This window comes from Pleurodeles waltl, chromosome 10 (assembly GCF_031143425.1).
Source record: "Pleurodeles waltl isolate 20211129_DDA chromosome 10, aPleWal1.hap1.20221129, whole genome shotgun sequence".
Classification (NCBI taxonomy): Eukaryota; Metazoa; Chordata; class Amphibia; order Caudata; family Salamandridae; genus Pleurodeles; species Pleurodeles waltl.
Window position 1 is genome coordinate 335,333,380 of NC_090449.1, and position 19,390 is coordinate 335,352,769.

General features: G+C 45.2%; 1 protein-coding gene across 2 annotated transcripts in view; it reads right to left on the reverse strand.

The window, feature by feature from the left end:
- The window catches only part of LOC138261519 (cell death-inducing p53-target protein 1 homolog), a 617,762-nt gene that overhangs the window by 431,786 nt on the left and 166,586 nt on the right, over positions 1-19,390 (reverse strand). Inside the window, exon 3 of one of the 2 annotated variants that reach the window (XM_069210529.1) lies at positions 4,378-4,446. The exons of the other annotated variant lie outside the window; for it this stretch is intronic. Within the exon in view, the coding sequence (XP_069066630.1) occupies positions 4,378-4,446 (69 nt within the window). The remainder of the gene's footprint in view (positions 1-4,377; positions 4,447-19,390) is intronic. 2 annotated transcript variants of the gene reach the window in all.

Consider the following 19,390-nt stretch of genomic DNA (forward strand, 5'->3'; position numbering starts at 1 on the left):
ACTTGGAAAGTTTGTCCTGGGCTTCTGTCAGTTCTCTGAGAAACGTTCTTTGAAAAAGTTTCTACGTACCAGGTTTTAGGGTTTAGCAGCAGGAGAACAATCTGGCACTATCTAAGGGCACCTAGAAATTAGGGACACCACTTAGAGTTCAGGGCTCACTCCAGCAGAATCTACCAGCAGGGTCCAGCAGAGGTTCGGTTGTAACTTGTCAGCTGGGCTCTCTCAGGAAAGTGGGTTTGTGTAGCTTTTATATCACTAGAGCATGACAGGAAGACAGCTAACTGACCCCTGGAATCCACTTCCTAGTCATGGGTAGAAGCGGGAGCACCTCTAGCCCCTAGGGTTCTCCTCTCTGGTCTATCCTTCTTCTGTCTCCCACACGTCCAGCAGTTTTCTGATGAGGGTACTGTAGTGCTTTCCTCTTATCTAGTTTCTAAGCACTAACATAACACAACAGAAATGCACTTCTGAGGTCAAAGAAGACTTTTATTGTTGTTAATTCTTCCCCAACCACAATATTTATGAATGACGAATTAATAGCTTTCAAGTCCGCGTTAATCAAACAAAATATATCAGTTTGCAATATACACAGCAGGTTATATTTATAAGATATTGAATGCAAAGCAAAACAAATACTTCACCGTGTGGGAGCTATCTACAGCTTCATCTTTCTAAGGTCTGCAAGCTGATGACCCCTGTCAGCCGCGGGAAAGAGATTCATCTACCCACACGGGATTGCTGGCAGCTGGCGCCAAGCTCCAGCACGAGGTCCGGCAGATTCGAATCTGACCCTCTGCAGCCTGTTACATTCGTTACAAAGGTGTGCCCCCTCCTCTCAGACCTGGGAAACTGAGCAAGCCTTTTGGAGACTGGCCAGGTCTCCAAGACTACTCCTGTTCCCAAGCTCAAGCAGAGAGAACAACACCATGTACCCTCTCTTATCATGTCTAGTCTACTGTGAGAAAAACATCTTGGTTCTCTTGTGCAAAAACACAGCTTGGAAAAATACAGCTTGGATTCTCAACTGCAATGTCTAACTCCACGTTAAAGGCAATAGGCAGCTAACCTAGATATCAAATGCAATGTCATGTTAAAGGCAATAGGCAGCTAACCTAAATATCAAATGCAATGTCTAGTGTCATGTCAAAGCCAATAAGCATCTAAGTTGAATACAAAATGCAATGTATAATATCATGTCAAAGCCAATAGGCAGCTGAGCTGAATACAAAATGCAATATATATCATGTCAAAGCCAATAGGCAGCTGAGCTGAATACAAAATGTAATACATGATATCATGTCAAAGCCAATAGGCAGCGGAGCTGAATACAAAATGTAATATATGATATCATGTCAAAGCCAATAGGCAGAATATCTAATAGCATGTCAAAGTCAATAGGCAGAATACAGAATGTAATGACTAATGCAATGTCAAAGCCCATAGGCGGCTAAACTGAATAAAACATACAATGTGCTACTGGTGAACATTGAGCAACTAATATGCGCAGTGGTGAAACACAAAGTCATTGGTCAAAACAAACTTTATCAAATGGCAGTACAGGTACCTGGGGTGCCATATGTATGCCCACTGGCAGCCTGTGGGTGGGGGAAATTCCTTGCCCCTTCCTAACCAATGGAGTCAAAGTTGCCAGGGATACCCCTACTAAACGTTGCAGTGCATCATGTGTGTTTTCGCTATCAACTATTCCACAGTCCTCTTCTCTACCTTAAACCAAGATGACAGAACATTTCTTCCCATGTTCAGAGCTGCTGGTGCCCATCAGGAGCTGTGGCTATGAAAGTGGGCAAACCCACCCTTGTAGTCACTCAAAAACGTTAAGGAGGCAGCCTCTCTCCCACTGGGAGTGGTGCCTGGCTGGCTAGCAGGACAATAGAAGGGGTAGGTGAAGGTGTGAGGTATATATGACTGGGACAGGGTAGGCATCCTTTGAAATGAAGGAAGTTCCTGGGCACAACACAGGTGTCCACCCTGTCAGGGGAAGGTCAACCCTTCTCCTTTTGTATCAGCCCGGGAAAACACTTCATGTTTAATTAAGGAGCCATTCAACTCCTGTCTAACAGGGAACAATGGCAGAAAGGCATAGTTGGCTTAGGCAGGAAGTGGCTATAATATAACCCAGTGCTTTCAGATGAGGGAGACAGCCTTGCTACAGTGAAAAACGACTTTGGAGGTTTTTCACTGCCAGGATATATTAAACATAATGTATTCATGTCCTACTTTTAAAATATCTTGCACCCTGGCCTATGGGAATTTAGAGCCTACCTTAGGAGGTCACTTACAAATATTAAAAAGGAAGCTTTAAGCCTGGCAAAAGGTTTATTTTGCCTGGTAAAATTTACAGTATCAAAACTGCCCATCCAGTTTACAGGGGCAGACATGCTTTGAATTGCTACTTTATTGGTGGCACAATATGTGCAGCAGTCCATTAATGCCATTTAGCTTTCAGGCCCTGAATAAAATTAGAACTAGACACTAGGGGCTTATACAGAAGGGAAATGTGCCAATTAGGTATATACCAATTTGACATGTTTCAGAGCACATACAGTGGGCACTGATCAGCACTGTACCAGTGTGCAGAGTCACAAATACAACAAAAACTCTGAAAACAATTGTGACCATTAAAAAATGGGTCTTTTTCTAACAGGGACAGCTCCTCATTGCACAAAATCATGTTCGTGCAGGGATCGGTATGCTGAGAACTGCAGAGTTCTATGCATAGTGTAATTAGTGGCTGTCATAAATATCACTCCCCTGCAGTTTTTCCCTGGTAGATTTCAGTTTCAGTCTTGCTGAACTTTACAAGTAATCAACAAAGCATGCAAAATTCAGTGTGGTAGGCACTCAATTTCATATGTTATGCCTCAATTCCAAGTGCAAACTTGGAATACCAGGTATTTACCTGACCTGGCAAACAATCAATGTCAGTATTTACTGCTTCTGGTAAATTCTGGTTAGTCACTTGTAATCTGACCCAAAATGCATTTTTTAACATCAGTTGGTTGGCTTCAATTTCATTTCTGCACTGGTCACTTCATAAATTATTTTAAAGTGTTTAAGAAGTACAACTGGAGTGCAAAATTGTTTGTAAGTAGTGCACATTTATAGGATCCATCACAGACAGAAGTGAATGATAATGTGTTATTGTGGTGTGATTGGTTGATTGGTCTGTCTAGTGGATTGTACAATGAGCGTCTGGAAAGTGAAATGTTTAGTGGGGGTAAGGAAGGAAAATAACATATGGGTGTTGGAAGGTTGACCTCTGCTGGAAAGTCTTGCCTGGTGTCCTGTGCTACTTTCGTTATCTTCAATACAGAAATAAATTCACCCTTTTTACCCCTTGATGTCTGTTTTTTCTTGTAACTGAAAATGTAACACTTGTGTCTATTCAATTAGCAATGAAAGATTGTGTTGGAAAAGGGCTCTACAAGTTACTTTGTTGACTTACAGCATTACATGCAATTGTGTAACGGGGTGATTTCTTCATAATTGTTGAGGGGAAGAAAGACTGCCAATAAATTAATTATTTGATGGAGCGCTTACAGAATAGAAGGGGCTGAGGGGACTGTCAGCAAGTATTAAAGGTAAAATGGAAGTCTATATTGATAGGGGATGTGGTGCTGTTCAGGGAAGTGTCACATGATAGAGGTGGAATAATTGGTTTGAAATAAGAAACCAGATAAGTACAATGTGGTTGTGCCAAATGACCTGATCCACAAAAGGTCATTGAAGTAATGAAGCCGGCGGTGAACGTTGAGGATGGATGATAATTGAATATGAGCAGGACTTCCTTCTGTTATGGTGCTACTGATGGATATAGGAAGACTGATGCAGGGAGCAGGAATAGAAATGGTGTTTTTGGATCTTGACTTGCAAAAAACTGTGGAGGTTCCCGAGTAATGGCTGTAGGAGGGATGTTTAGATCAGTGGTGGGTCCACAAAAATCTTGTTTGGGGGCATAGCATCATGGGAAATTTAAAGCTTTATTTAGGGGGTAAGTAGGTATTTGTGTGCTGTTGTATGCTTGTGGTGTGGCAGGTTGTCTGGGTAGTGTGACTAGTGGAATTATAGGGTGGGATATGGAATGAGTATTGGGAAGGTGAAGTGTTGGGTTGACTGAAGTAGGGAGAGAACATGTTGAAGTTGGAAGGGTGGATTATGATTGAAGTCTTGGCCTATGTGCTGTGCTTCTTTTCTTATCATCAATCCACAAATAAATCCACTCTTGCTTAGTTTTAGGCATCAGATTCTTCATTTAACCACAACTTAGCATTTACATTGCCAAGACACTCAGTGATGCATGGTGGCAAATACATTTGACAATAGCTGTTGAATCCTAGAGTCATATTTGACTAGTACCTGGTTGTGGTGGTTCTTGTGGAGGATAGTATAGAGGAGGTGGTTGAGGTTGTGGCTGGGGTGCATGTCCTACAGCAGAAATAAATAAATTTTTAAGAGGAATGAGAGGCATGTTTGCATTATTGACACATACAGCACATATATGTATACACACACATAATGATTTTTTATTCAATGTAGGCCAGTAGTTTTAAAGCTTGCATTTCACAGAAGAGGACTTACTTTAAATTATTAAGTCATAGCCCTGAATTCAGCAGCAGATACAAAAGTTGAGTAAAACATTTGTTCTTTCTTTTAGTGTTGTATAAAATGCTTTCACAATGACAGTACTTCTCTTAGACTATTAATCAGCACATCAGACAAAATGACCTTTTCAGGCCATTCTTGATGTAAGCATCTGCCAATGATTCAGCCCCATTGTGTGAAAAAAAGTTGTTAAACACAGATTCATGTCAACTAATTTGCACTATCCCACATTGCAGTTTGTTTTTTGCCTTCATATCTGTATTGTTAAATCTACTCAGTAGTGTCAATGTACTGCAAATGAAAAGCACATTTCAAAAATAATATTTTTCTTTTCCTTTGGATGCAAATTCATGTTTTGATTTATTATAATACACATTGTTGCATGAAAACACATTTTAAACATTTTAAGTATTAGCAAAAACATTGACAGACTTCTGCAAACTCAGGCAAAAAATGAATACTAAACTGATGACGCTCAGATGCTCTAACTCTTTCTAAAGAGTACTAAAATCATTTAATAAGTCATGTTGTATCTTGTACATATAAAGAGTCTAGATCACTTTCTTCTCTATGACATTAAAAGAACAATTCTGGAAAAATATCAGATGAAATAATAAATGTAGCCCACATTTTCCAGGATATAAGCAAACTCAGTAGTTAGGTGTAACTCACTAGGCACACATACACAAGTATAAGATATAATAAGGCAAATTAATTCACATATAAGTTAAGTATCAGAGTCATTATTACTACCAAGATTGTACCATGAATAGGAAGATTCAGCAAATATACATTTAACTAAGATTTACTAGAATTTCGATAAACTCAGTTGCAATGCACACCTAAGGTGTGAAACAACCACCAATAGCTGAATACTGGTGATTGTTTTATCATGCAGTTCCTCGCTTTGATTTGTCTCCCCACTAGAAGTGCATTGAGTATTAATGATCTTTTCATGAATTTGCCTGAAAAAAAATATTTTGCAATCTAAAGTGACACTTTAATAAAGCTTCCGCATATGCTCATGAAACTAACATCAAACAGAAGGCATTCACATGTTCTTGATTTTTTTTTTACTGTATTGTAATCAGTCGGGGGACTTTCATAAAGCTGCTCATACAAACACCTACGATGGGGTTCATAGACATCAACTGCCCAGACTGGCTGGAAATTCCTGTTTGTAAATTTGACATCAGAGCCGCCTGGTTCCACAGCCAGCAGGGCTGTGCTGCAAGAAGATGACATGAGAGAGGTAGGGGAAGACTGTATCCTGAGAAATAAGAGCTCAATCACTGTGCCAGATCCTGCTGCTTCTCCCCTCTTCCTTCATAATCACCTTGGGTGGGTGGATCTTCTCATGCTATCAGGATTACATTGCATTCTGTGCCCTTCAGGCCAAGCCCACATGTAGACAAGCACATAGAGACCGAAGTGTTTGGGAATGCTGAGGACTCCCCAAACTTGTGTTTGGAAAAGTAGCAGCTGGTTTTGAAGATCTGCATATGGGTTCCCCAATCAGGGGGAAGAACAGAGCAGGGCTAGGGGGCTGCCTTCCAGTCACAATACTTCTGTCTTCCACATGTGCTCAAAGTGGTAAGTAGGACATGCCCAGAAAACCGAAGACGCCTTTGCTGGGCAACAGGGCAGTCAGTAGAGCACCAAACAGAGGTCATAAGTCTCATTGGACCCTGGGTTGACCATGACCCCTGGTCTGTATCCTACTTGAGCCAACCCCCTCTTTCACCAAATCATGTCTACATTGTTGTAATTACAGAAACACATTTTAGTGTTGGCAGTCAGTGGACCGATGCGGTGAAGGTGGTGGTTGCACAGCTGCGGGCCCGGCAGCGAAGACAGCCATATTACGAGTACTGTGAAGGGACCTGCAGAACACAGCTAAGTTTCTGTTCGGACTGCCACAGTGGATGGGCCGCTGTGGCTTGCGGAAGGCGTCTCCAGGCCGGCGGCCAGGCTGTTCACTATGACCATATTACGAGGTTTCCCACTGCCAGGATTTCTGGGGCGGTCTCAGGCACAGACACAGGCACATCCGTAGGCACCATGGCTTGCAAATTGCAAGTCTTCCCAATGCTCCTGCTGGCCATTGACCTCCAAGACCAGCCACACTGACCAAGACACCAACCGTAAGTACACCAGCCTAGCACACTCTGGAGGGAAGGTCATAAGTGCACACACAACACACACACAGAATCCCACATCCACCACACATAAATGTAGAAAGAAAGCCAGGAGACGGTTGTCACCATTGCCACCAATGTTGCCGTGGTGCAGATTTAATAGCGAAACAAGTATAAAAAAACAAACTATGTACAATAGGCTAAAGGGCCAATCCAAATGTCCCACAGTGCCGTGAGAACACTGGGCACAGAATGACGCCCCAACTTGACTCCTGACTGCAATGTGCTGACCTCCAAAGGGCCCAGTCATCACTGGAACATGCAGGCACCTCAAGGATGATGGGGCATAGGGGCGGGTTGGGCTTGGATAGGGGGTCTTTGCGGGTGGATTTGGAGGGGGCTCCTTTGACTTGCCCTTGGAAGGTGCTGGTTTAGCTTGGAGGGATGTGGGCAATCGTATAGCCTTCGAGGTTGAGGGAGTGTGTTTTGGCTTAAATTTGGGTGAGGCAACTGCTGACTTTGTGGGGGTGGAGGTCTCAGTTGGTGGAGGGGCCTTGCAAGAACCAGAGGAGGACTGTGAGGTGGAAGACAGGGGTCTGGAAAGGGTAGCAGGGCGCTTGGGTGGAAGAGGGTCTGAGCCAGAGGGAGGAGCATGGAAAACTCTTGAAGGAAACATTTTTTAGGGGCAGAAGGTAGGTCATGGAAAAGGCGTTCGGGAGTGGAGGCAGAGGGAATGGTTGAGTGGTGTGTACGTGGGGGTGCCTTGGGTGCAGGTGCCTGGGTGGATGACATGTGTGTGCTTGGTGACTGTTAGGTGGGTGAGTGTGGGTGTTTAGGTGTACTGGGAGGAGGGGGCAGGGGACACAGGGAGATGGCAGGGGGATGTGTGAGTGAATGTTGGGGTGGTGTCTGCAGGTAAGGTGAATGTGCTGCATGTGGCTGTGTTGACAGTTGTGGTGTGTGTGCATGTGGTGTATGGGATGCATATGTGGGGGTGTGATATTGTGGTGATGGTGGCAGTGAGATCACATGTTGCAGGATCTGGGACTGATGAAGTGGTGACTGCAGGTGTGAGTGGTAATGTGACAGTGAGGGGGGAGGTGGTGGGGGAGTCCATGTAGTGAGTGGATGTTGTTGTGTCTGCATGTGTGTGCATGGCGGTGGTGTCTCCTGTGGTGCTTGTGTTTGTCCTTGCGTTCTGGGGCTGTTGATGTGGCCGAATGGTGGTATGAAGGTGTGCCTTGGATGGGTGATGAGGGACGTATGTGGGAGTGGGAACTGGGAGTTGGAGGGGGACAGAAGGAGTAGGAACACTGCCTGCCATCAATGAGGAGGCCAAAGCATGAAACGATCTCTGCAGGGCAGACAGGGCACCCTGAATGCCTTACAGGACGGCATTTGACTGCTGCATCTGGGATTTCCCTGAATGGCATTCACAATGGTTGTCTGCCCCACAGAAATGGACCTCAGGAGGTCAATAGCCTCCTCATTGAGGGCAGCAGGGCTGACTGGGGTAGGGGCAGAGGTTCCTGTGGTGAAGGAGATGCCCACTTTCCTGGGTGAGCGGGCACGGGCAACTCGGTGGGGAGCTACAGGGAGGGCGGTGCTGATAAGGGGGTGGCGGACAAGGATGATGCAGGTATGGGCTCAGATGGGTCCGCCAGGGAGCGGCCATCGGAGGAGGAATCCGAAGATGTTGTGTTTGATCCCATCTCCCCCATGGCACTCCCCTTACCCTCCGTCTCACTGGTCTCTCGGCTCTGCTGTATTCAGCCTCCTGGATCCCGTGGCCTGCAGCTTCCCCACTCGCCGGTGCCCCTCCTCCTTCACCAGATGATGCTGATGCACACAAAGACAGAGGAGGAGAGGGAGGGTGGGAGACAGAGAGAGACAGAGTGCAATCAGTCAATGCCAGCACAACAGTCACAAACTGTAACTACAACATCCTCTAGTGCCATGCCATGACATGCCATGCCCTCACTAACACATGCTACATCAATGGAACACCATGGGCCCAACCACAGCAATGCACATGTGTACTGCTGATGATGACACAGATACAATTGTGTACATGATGGGAGCCATACCTGCAACAGCTGCACAGTACCTGGCTACTTCCCATACCCTCTGAGACACACAATTCCTGGACTACTGAACCATTTGAATCCTGCATGGGTAGTTGGCGTGCCAACTAGCCCATACACAAATTGCACTGTGACATCTTGAACAACTTCACCTCACTACACAAATCCTACCTGCCTGCACATGGAGGAATCTTCATTCACCCCTGGCACAGTAGTTGGCAAGAACATATCACAATGGCCTGACATCCCAGATGCAATGACCCGGTTGCATTAGCTGCCAAGCTCATCCTGTTGTGGGTGACAACACAAATACCACATTGGGGATAAGTGACCCTCAACTCACTGACTGCATGGCATGGTCACATATCCATGATAAATATAATTCCAGGATGTCTAATACCCATAATGGACATGTATCTACCTAGCACCAACACCACAGCCTTCCAATAGTGCACATCCTTAGCCACTAAGGTAACACATATTGCAAGTGAGAGTGTGTACTCACCCCCTTGTGGCTGCAGGGTATGCCACTGCCAAAATGCGGGGCATGGGGGGGTCATGGTTCAAAGGGCACCACTCCCTCATTGGGAGGACATCACCAGCTGGATCTCTGTGGTCTTCCAGGCCCAGCGTCTCAGGTCCTACCACCGCTTTCTGTAGTGGGTGCTCCGCCGTGCATGGACCCCAGGGTCCGCACTTGCTTGGCAATGGCACGCCATATCCACTTCTTCTGATGGGCGCTGACCTTCATGTGTGACACAGACAGAAGGACAAAATTATGTAGCATCACAACACAGGCACTACAGTGGACAGCACACATCTCACTTCCTTTATGCAACTTACATCAATCCATATATCCTCTGACTCCTCACCCATGTCCATGCTCCAGTCACACTACCTCTTCCCGTGACACCTGTCCCCATATGCACCACTCACAGACAGGACAGTGACATTGTACTCACCTGCTGCTCTAGTGCCCCATACAACTGTCCATACAAGGATGGGACCCCGTCCAAAAGCTTCTCCAATTCCTCCTGGGTGAAGGCTGGGCCCCTTTATCCTGCAGAATGTGGCATCTTGGCAACCAGAGTCAGAACACAGCAACACACGCAGAGGAGGTCTTCTGTGAATGAATGCCAGGAGTCAAGTGAGCCAGAGCACATGAAATGGTGGTCATGTCCGCAACGGACATCACCGTTATTGCAGACGCTGATCAGCTTTGGCTCCTGTATCCCATAGGCAAAACTGTTAACCAATGAGGATTTGCACGGCGGTTGCGACTGCCTATTGTCATGACGTGCTACACCGGCGGAATGGGCTAACTTACATCTGTCCTGTGCAGGCAGGACAGATGGCTTCCATTTTACATGTGCAATGCGCATTGCGAGTGTATTCTAGGTGTGTAAATGGTTTAATATCATGAGCTGTGCACAGCACAGCTATGTCCACACAGTTAATGGTGCATATCATGATTTCTACTCCTTCCAATTCCCAGGTATGGTGAAAGGGTGAGGATCAGAAATGCTCCGATGTACAGACCCCTAGTTGGCCTTGCCACCCTGGAGGAGCAACGCATCATTCAGACCTATTGTCTGAACCGTCAGACCATCATGGAACTGGTGAGCCAGTTGGAACCAGATCTGTTGGATACCAATTTTCATCCCAATACCATCCCTCCCACAGTACAGGTGTTGTCAGTCATCCACTTCCTTGCCTCAGGGTCGTTCCAGATTACAGTGGCCTTGGCAGCAGGGATGTCAAAGCCCATGTTCAGCAGCGTACTGAGGGATGTACTATGTGCCCTGCTAAAACATCTGCCCAGCTACATCAGGTTTCCCCACTGTGCTGAATTGGCCACCGTCAAAGCTGCATCTTACAAATTGGCACATGTACCTCATGTGATAGGGGCCATTGATAGCACCCACATTGCACCTGTGCCACCCATGAGGAGTGAACAAGTGTATAGGAACCGTAAAAACTTCCATTCCACCAATGTACAGGTGGTGTGTCTCACTGACCAATACATCACGCAAGTGACTGCAAAGTTCCCTGGTGCTGTCCATGACTCATACATTTTGCAGAACAGCACCGTCCCACACAAGATGGCACCATATCAAAGGGAGCAAGCCAGCCTCATCGGTATGCATCCTTTCAGATGTGTGCCCTCTGCTCTCAACACCCTTCACGACCTGCCCTATCACACTCCCTGAATTGACATGACTCATACCTCCTTGAACACAGATGACTATGGTTATCCCAACCTTCCATGGGTACTGACACCCATGAGGCATCTCACTACAGCTGCTGAAAACAGTTTCAATTTCAATGAGGCTCACAGTAGGACAAGCCGGGTCATTGAGAGGACCTTCGGCCTGCAGAAGGCCAGATTTTGGTGCCTCCACATCTCCGGCGGTACCCTACTCTACACATCACAGAAGGTGTGCCAGATCATTGTTGCCTGCTGCATGCTACACAATCTGACCCTCAGACGTCACATCCCATTGCTGGATGCAGAGGATGTGGCACCTCTGCCAGTGACTGATGATGTGGACATGGGGAGTGATGAGGAGGATGATGATGAGGATGCAGGAGACTCCGGAGAAGAGCCGATACGACAATACTTCCACTGAGATACAGGTATCTGTCAATTGTCTTGGATGTGACCTGTGCAACTGTCTGCCTTGTGCCATGCTGCCACCTGGTGTCTGTAATCACTGTATGGATTGGGTACAGCCCTGACTCTGGGTGGCTTGGGTGGTGGGTTACATGTACCCATGAGTTGGTACCTTAATGTGCACAGGCCAGTGCCATTCTGTACCTGCTGTTGTGTTGCTGCACCAGTGACATCTATGTGCATGACCATTGTTGCCTGTACTTGCAGATCCAGTGCTCCACGTTTGCTGACTAGGTGGATTCCTCTGTATGACATCCTCTCCTGGGGTTCAACATTGGGGGGCTGTGGAACATCACTGTGCATGCCAGTGGGAACTGCCTTACATCTGAATCTGTTTGGTGTGGGGAAGGTACCATTGGGGAGGTATGCTTTAGGTATGTGGATTTGTGATGAGCATATGTTTGAGGATTTGTGTTACCATCTCAGCCTTCGCTTCCTGTACTTACAGTGCATGTATGCTGACTAGGCATATGTGACTCCTTAAGTGATTGGTGTCCCTGTCTTCTTCCATTTAAGGGGCATTGTTGTGGTGGGCTCTGGTCCCTGCCTCACCTGTTGCCTCCCTTAACATATGTTTCCGGCCACTGGCTGCTCCCATGTATTTGTTGCTGCATGTTGTTACTCCTTCTGTCACTCTCACAACTTTTAGCATTACAATGATTTGCCTATTGCACATGTGATTGCTGAATATTTTGTACGCATGACAAATACAGACATAGACAGTAACTGTGCTCAATGGTGTTAATTTGGGAGATACTAGTGCAAGGGTTGAATAGTGGGGTCACGGCGGGTGGGTTCATCCGAGTATATAGGCCAGCACTGGGTAGTCGCCGTGCAGTATGGTGGCCTTGGGAGAACAGAGTTATGACAGTGGACAGTCAACAGGGTATCTCAGTGACACACAGGAGAGAATGTTCAGAAGAGGGTCACTTCCTGGCAGTGGTCTTGGTCTTGGCATCAGTTCCAGCTGGATGTCTGATTGGACATCCTTGGTTGCGTGGGGATCCTCAGCTACAGGTGGAGGGGTGCTGGTGTCCTGCAGGTCCTGTGGCAGGGCCTCAATGCCACTATCTCCCATTGAGGTGGAAGGCTCAGATTAGTTGTGGCTATTGGAAGGGGCCTGCTGGTGGGAGGTGGACTGATGCTGGATGCTGACGAGTTCCTTCAGCACCTCCTCCCACTATCCCTAGCTCCCTGTGCCCCTGGAACAGTGTACCCACTCCCAGTGGCTTAGGCCATTCATTTTCTGGGGTGTGTGCCCTAGACACTGGCCTCTCTAGTGTGGTGCACACTTCTGAGTGAGAGGTCCCTGCGGCACAGGCTTGTGGAGCGGGGGTGACTGAGGTCTTGTAGGCACATGGGAGGAGCTGTCTGATATGTCCGTGGTTGGGCTGCTGGGAGTGGACTGACCAGTCCCCCCATATGGCCCAGGCAAGTCAACCCCATCCACACATCCGCTTGGGCTTTCATCCTGGTGAGGGCTGTCTGACCCCGGCCTCCTCTGCAGGGTGGCAGGGTCATCTGTGGATGGAAAGGTGGAGAGTTTGTATGTGGATGTGTAGTAGTAACTTACATTGTGTGGTGCATGCAGGGGCCCAACTTGCTATCCAGTGATTGCATTGACAACAGATATTGATTTGGATATAGGGATTGTGCTATGGTCACCTGTGCCATGGTGGGTTGTGGATGGTGGTTGGCACTGCTGCCATTGCCATATGTTGGGAGGTTGTCGTGGCAACCAGTAGGAGTGGGCTGTGGTATGGTTGCCCAGGCAGCTATGCCACTTTCATGTAGGACGGTGATTTTTTTGCTGTGTGAGGATTGATGTATTGTGGGAGTTGTGGTTCTACACTTTGTGATTATCATCTGTGCATGGGGGGTAGTGTATGGGGATGGTGGGAGAGGGGTAGTTTGGCATGCATGTGAGAGGTGTGGGGTGATTGGCAAATATGCATGCTAGGAAGACAGATGAAAACATTCCTCCCACAAGCATGGAGCTGCTATTTGAAGCAGATCCCTGCTTGGGGGAGCAACGCCGGCTCCCACAGGACAAAGGTAACTAAAACTAGTGTCCCCGCAATGCACTGCTAATTACTTGACAAATTACGGCACTCATGACTTCTTTGATAACATTATTGTTAATATCAATATAATATTTGCAGTAAAGTTTATGATGAAAAACCTCTGCATAGTGGCTATGTAGATGTGAGGAGACTCTCCTGCTAGTAATCTCCACAGGCTGTCCTGAAATAGATTCTGGACATTGCTAATAACAGAGGTGACGTTGCCCATCGATAGTCCTGATGAGGCCCCGAATGGAAGGGCTGAAACACGTTGACACATAAAAGTGGCAAGATTGGATTCTGTAATTAGAGTCAGCCTCATCAAAATCTGCAAAAACGCTGTGCAAAATACCCTAAATAAATATAGCGGTATTTGCTAACTGCGTATATGCGAATTTCCAATCATCGTACAAAGTGGATTACAACCAGAATGCAGAGAATGTAACCACCAATTTCCTATGAAGAAAGGTTGTTGGGCACAACCCTCTAGTAACAATATGGTCAATCATCAGACTTTCAGAAGCTAGATGTTGGCTTCAATTGAATTAAAAAAGAAAATACGAATTCAATTGTTTTTGTTGGTACTAATTGTAAGTCTGTTTTGTTATGTCAATACTTTGTTGCTTGTATTCATTTTCACCAATGATTTTTTCTGCCTTGTACATAAAAGAATTGTAATAAAGGTTGGAAAGTAATTAATGCAACAAAGACAGTATTAAGCACTGTATTTGTAAATAATGACATAAGCTGTCCCTACCTTGTTTTTGTTATATAGGGAAGACATATGAAAACATTCCTCCCACAAGCAGGGAGCTGCTATTTGAAGCAGATCCCTGCTTGGGAAAGCAATGCCGGCTCCCACAGGACAAAGGTAACTAAAACTTGTGTCCCTGCCATGCATTGCTAATTACCCCACAAATTACGGCAGTCATGGCATCTTTGATAACGTTATTGTTAATATCAATATAATATTTGCAGTAAAGTTTATGATGAAAAACCTCTGCATAGTGGGGGCATGAATTTTAGTTACCTTAGGGCACGAGTTATAGTTACTTAAGATAACTCTAACTATAACAGGTGAATTTCTATGGTTTTATACGTTTAAAATGTGAACCTAACTATAACGTCCCTGTAACCTTCATTTTTTTAAGTGATACATACGTTACCTACTCCCGGTCCCCTGTAGGTACCTATATTTAGGACCTTGTTTTCATAGAAAGTTAAAAATAGTATGCACCTGAGTTCCGCTGCTGTGTTAAATGTTTTGGGGAGTTTTGTCAAGTGAGGCCTGAGAAAAAGGGGGGAATTCCAAAATGCATTTTCCTCATGCAGTTTCCGATAGGGATTTTAGACACAACTACAGCCCGGACTACTGGACAGAATAACAACAAATTTGGCAGAAAGCTAGCTCTTGCTCCAGAAAGCACCCTTTTTGTGATTTGATGTAAATCCATTCAGTAGATTTTGAGCAAGTGAAGAAAAAACTAAATGCATATGTAGGGATGCAGATACTCTGAGGGTCTTGGCAGCCAACACTTCAACCAGGAATTGTTGGTAGCCATTTTGAGACTCAGATTCAGTTCCGAAAAAAGTTAAAAAAGAGAAGAGAGCAGGGTAGGAATACCCTAACCTCCTAGACATGGTGTTGGGGTTCCAGAGGGACCCCACCAGGGCTAAAAAGCAAATATCTTACAATTTTTCCAAGGTAAATCACAGAGGATCTTCGAACTGGGAAAAATACAAATCAAACAAGTCCGTTCTCCTGCGCTTGTTTACAGAATAGCCCCCGGGTGTGCCAGATCCCGGGGGCATTTATTAAATAATATTTTGAGGAGGGGGACTCATGCGCTCCCTAGGCCATTTACGGCCCCGGAGACCGCCACCTCCCGGGGGCATGGCCAATAAATTTAACATAAGGGTGGGGGGCCCTGTGGATCCCGAGGACCACCATCTTCCTGTGACCTGGCCGACTGATGCTAAAGGGGGAGTGGATTGCCAACTTTTGAAAGGGGATGGGAGGCATGAGGCCCCCCTTCTTGCCTGTTTTCAGCCCCGGGGACCACCACCTCTCCAGGTCAGGCCCTTCAAATATAAAGAGGGGGCTATGCACCCTTTCTCCTGAAGCCATTAATGGCCGTGGGGACCACCACCCCCCAAGGCTCGCTCCCTGTGTCTTGAGCTGCCTACCCTCGGGACAAAGCAGTTTGCGGTCGTTTGGCAGGAGCTGTGACTGCTCCAGCACACTGTTAGTCCGCTCCCAACGGGAAAGAGCAGGAAAACTGTTCCCACCCACTGGGAGTGGAGTTTTCATCTGTTTTCTTGCCTGCTGTGAAGCGGCAGAAAAACAGATGAAAGAATTGCTCCCACATACAGGGAGCAGCATTTTTTGCTGCTCCCTGTGTGCGAGAGCAATGCAGGCTCCCGCTAGAGATGGGGAGTTGGCAGGGACTGGGGGGGATCGAGGCTCCCCATATAGTCCCCCTATAGTCCCCCTATAGTCCTCAAGACTGCACATTGGGGTGGGCCAAGGCACCTAGGAAAAAGAGGGCGGGATCCAGGCAATGGGGTACCCGCAGCAAAAATCAGCCTAGGGAGGGAGGCCACATGGCCCCCCTTTCCTTTTTAATATTTGGCCAGGTCCCAGGGTATGGGGTCCTTTAGGACAAAATGTTCCCAGGGGGGAGAAAGGGCACATGGCCTCCCTCCTCTTCTATTTATTGGCTGGGCTTGGGGGATGGATTCCCCAGGGCCAAAATCGGCCTGAGGAGGGAGGGCTGTGTGGACCCTTCTCCCTCTAAATAATTGACAAAGTCCCAGGGGATAGTGTCTCCGATGGCAAAACTGGTGCATGGAAGGGGGGCACGTGGCCCCCTCCCCCTTTCAATATTTGCCCAAACCTCAGGGATAGTATCCTCGGGACAAAATTCTCCAAAGGTGGGCCACGTGGCTCTCCTCCCGTTTTACAAATTAGCCAGGCCCTGGGGGATGGGATCCCCCAAGCCAAAATTGGCCTAGGGAGTACGGCCACATGTCCCCCTCTGCTTGACAGGGCCCCCGAGTGATGGGGTCCCTGTGCCCCTCTCCTCTTTCACAAATTAGCTGGTCCCTGGGTGATGGGGTCCTTGGGTCCCAAATTGGTCCAGGGAAGAGGGTCCTGGGGAAAAATGCACACATCAGTCTTGTAAAACTGATTTCTGCATGCTATTCCTCATTCAACATAAACTGCGCCAAGATTACAGTCAAGAATTAAGGGCCAACTCATAATTAGGGCCCTATGTGTTTTGTCTTACATGTAAACTCAGTAATGAGTGCACGGACTCAGTACTGAAATGAGCTAGAATTGCTGCCCTGCTGAAGAAAGACAGGGAACATTCTGGCCTCACAATAATCACTGCTACACATACTGAAATATGCACTTACAGCTAAATGATTCGTAGTGAAATGTTTTCCCTAATCTGATATGTGCAGGATCCAACCTGTTTATTGACTGCTAAATGTTTCCTCTGTACCTCAAATTGTGCCATCAGTAAAATTATTGACTTTGTTTTTCCAAGAATCATATAGTGCTTTGTTTTACAAGACAAATCTCTGCCTACATCTTAGCCTGCACTGGTATGAGGAGAGTCTTTCTACCATAACATTGAATCAAATATGTCATCTGACCATAACATTATGGTCAAAATATTGTGACCTGTTTACACTAAGGAGAGGAAGGTCAAAAGACCAACCCACTGGAAAGGAAGGGAGATTCCTATGTGAACAAATGGATATGGGGGACACGTTTTCGATGAATTATAAAAAAAGGGTGCTCTCCTCAATAAAATGTCACCTCTCTGAGAAGTGTGAAAAAATAAAATTGATCCTTTCATATATGTAATCCTCACCCACTCTAGTAGTGTCATGCTTCATCATCGGGTTCGCCCTGATCCCTGTAAGTCAGGGTGGGCTCAACCATATTCCAGGGAGCTCTTCAGATATTAGTGAGTTCGGGGGAAGCTATAGTGACTACAAAAAATATCATGTGCCAAAATATTGATTGTAGGTATATAGTTTTTACGTGTTTTACTATAACAGTAAAGTTTAAAAATGTTTTTTTTATTCTGTTTCATTTTATTGCTTTACTGCTAACATTTTTAAAAGTATTATTTAAATGTATATCTTTTTCAGGTTGCAAAGCTTATTGGAGCGTTTGAGTGGGAAGTGTTTTTTTTTTCAAAATTTAAAATGATTTCTGATTATGTTAAGTATTATTTTTTTTATTGTTAAACTTGTAATTGTTACTTGTTTAAACGCTTGATACATTTTCAAATTGTATATTGAAATTTCATTTTGGGCTACTGGCTTATTGAGGATTAGGTGGCTAGTTTTTTTTTTAATTAGGTGTCACCTAGCATTAATTCATTATTGTTTTAATTGTTGTATATATTTTATATAATTGTTAATTATTCATTTTATTGTTTATTAAAAATTAAAATTATGTAATTGATTTTAATTTAGAGTTCTATGGTTTATTGGGGATTTTGAGTAGATAATGTTTTTTAAAAATACATATTAATTAATGATAATCGAAATGTATGTTACTTTCAACTTTTCTTTGGCCATCCATAAAGCAAAGCTACTACAGCTGTATGGTTCAGCGAGAGAAGAATCCAGGCTGGTGGGGGTTTTAGTTATGCCCACAGTTATGAGATGTATGCAGATTTGCACAACTTCTAATATGGAGCCATACTTGTCATGGATAGTGAAACCAGAAACATTTCTTTATTTAAGCATGTTAAGGCTGAATATAGTCCATTACTTAGAGGCTTTTCCTGTCTTTGATACCTGGCACACATCTCTTCCTCCATCCCAATGTGATGGGCCAACTGAACAATCCACTTTGCACGTTATGCTATTTTGCACTTCGTATGCCTCTCCAAGGCTGAGATTTCTGCACCCCATTTTGTTGCACAAATAAATTACATCACATAACAAGCATTTTCAATGCAACGGGTCTCAAAATTTGCTCGAGTTAGAGTTATTAGCGTTGTAAACTCCTAACCGGACTTTTCTTGCCACACAAATTAAAAGAAAAAAAAACTGCAACACAATTACGCTATGTAAACCCCAGCGTGATCATGCTGCGTGGAAAATAAACAGATAAAGTAGTTCGGAAACCATGCTGAAAATATCGAGCCTCGTATGTTTTTAGTAGTTTACCTGTGCTGTGTAGGTGGACTAAACACTGGAAAAGGCATGACACGTGCATGCCTTTCACAAATGAAAGCAAGCTGAATTTAAAAGGCAAGCCCACGAACCAATGAAAGCGACTAACGTGACCTGGGTGTGGTTGGAAGCCCAAAGAGAGATTACTACAGGGGACGGAGTGCTTTGCGCTCGCTCCTAAAAATGGCTGATTTATTTGCAGTCTATGTCTTCTGTTGATATATGCACCGCAGCCTTATATTATTGCTGCTATTAACATAACACAAATGTATGCATTGTAATGTTGGAATATTGTTTTCTACTCTTCGGAAACGAGAGGCTGTCTTTTATAAAAAAATACTGATTTTGCTATTATAGATGTATAAATGAGTTCTGTTTTTTCAAGATGAAATATTGCTAGATCTTTGTGAAAAGTTTGAATTAATGATTGTTATTTAACTTTAAATATGTGCTTTTATGGCTGAGCAAAACTCCAAATAAACTCTAAGCCCCCCCTGATGTGGAATAATGCAGTTTTATTAAAGAGCAATCCTATGACCGTGGGTTTGGAACATTTTTATGAATTGTTTTCTTCCATTATGTGCTAATACTTGGGAAAAAATG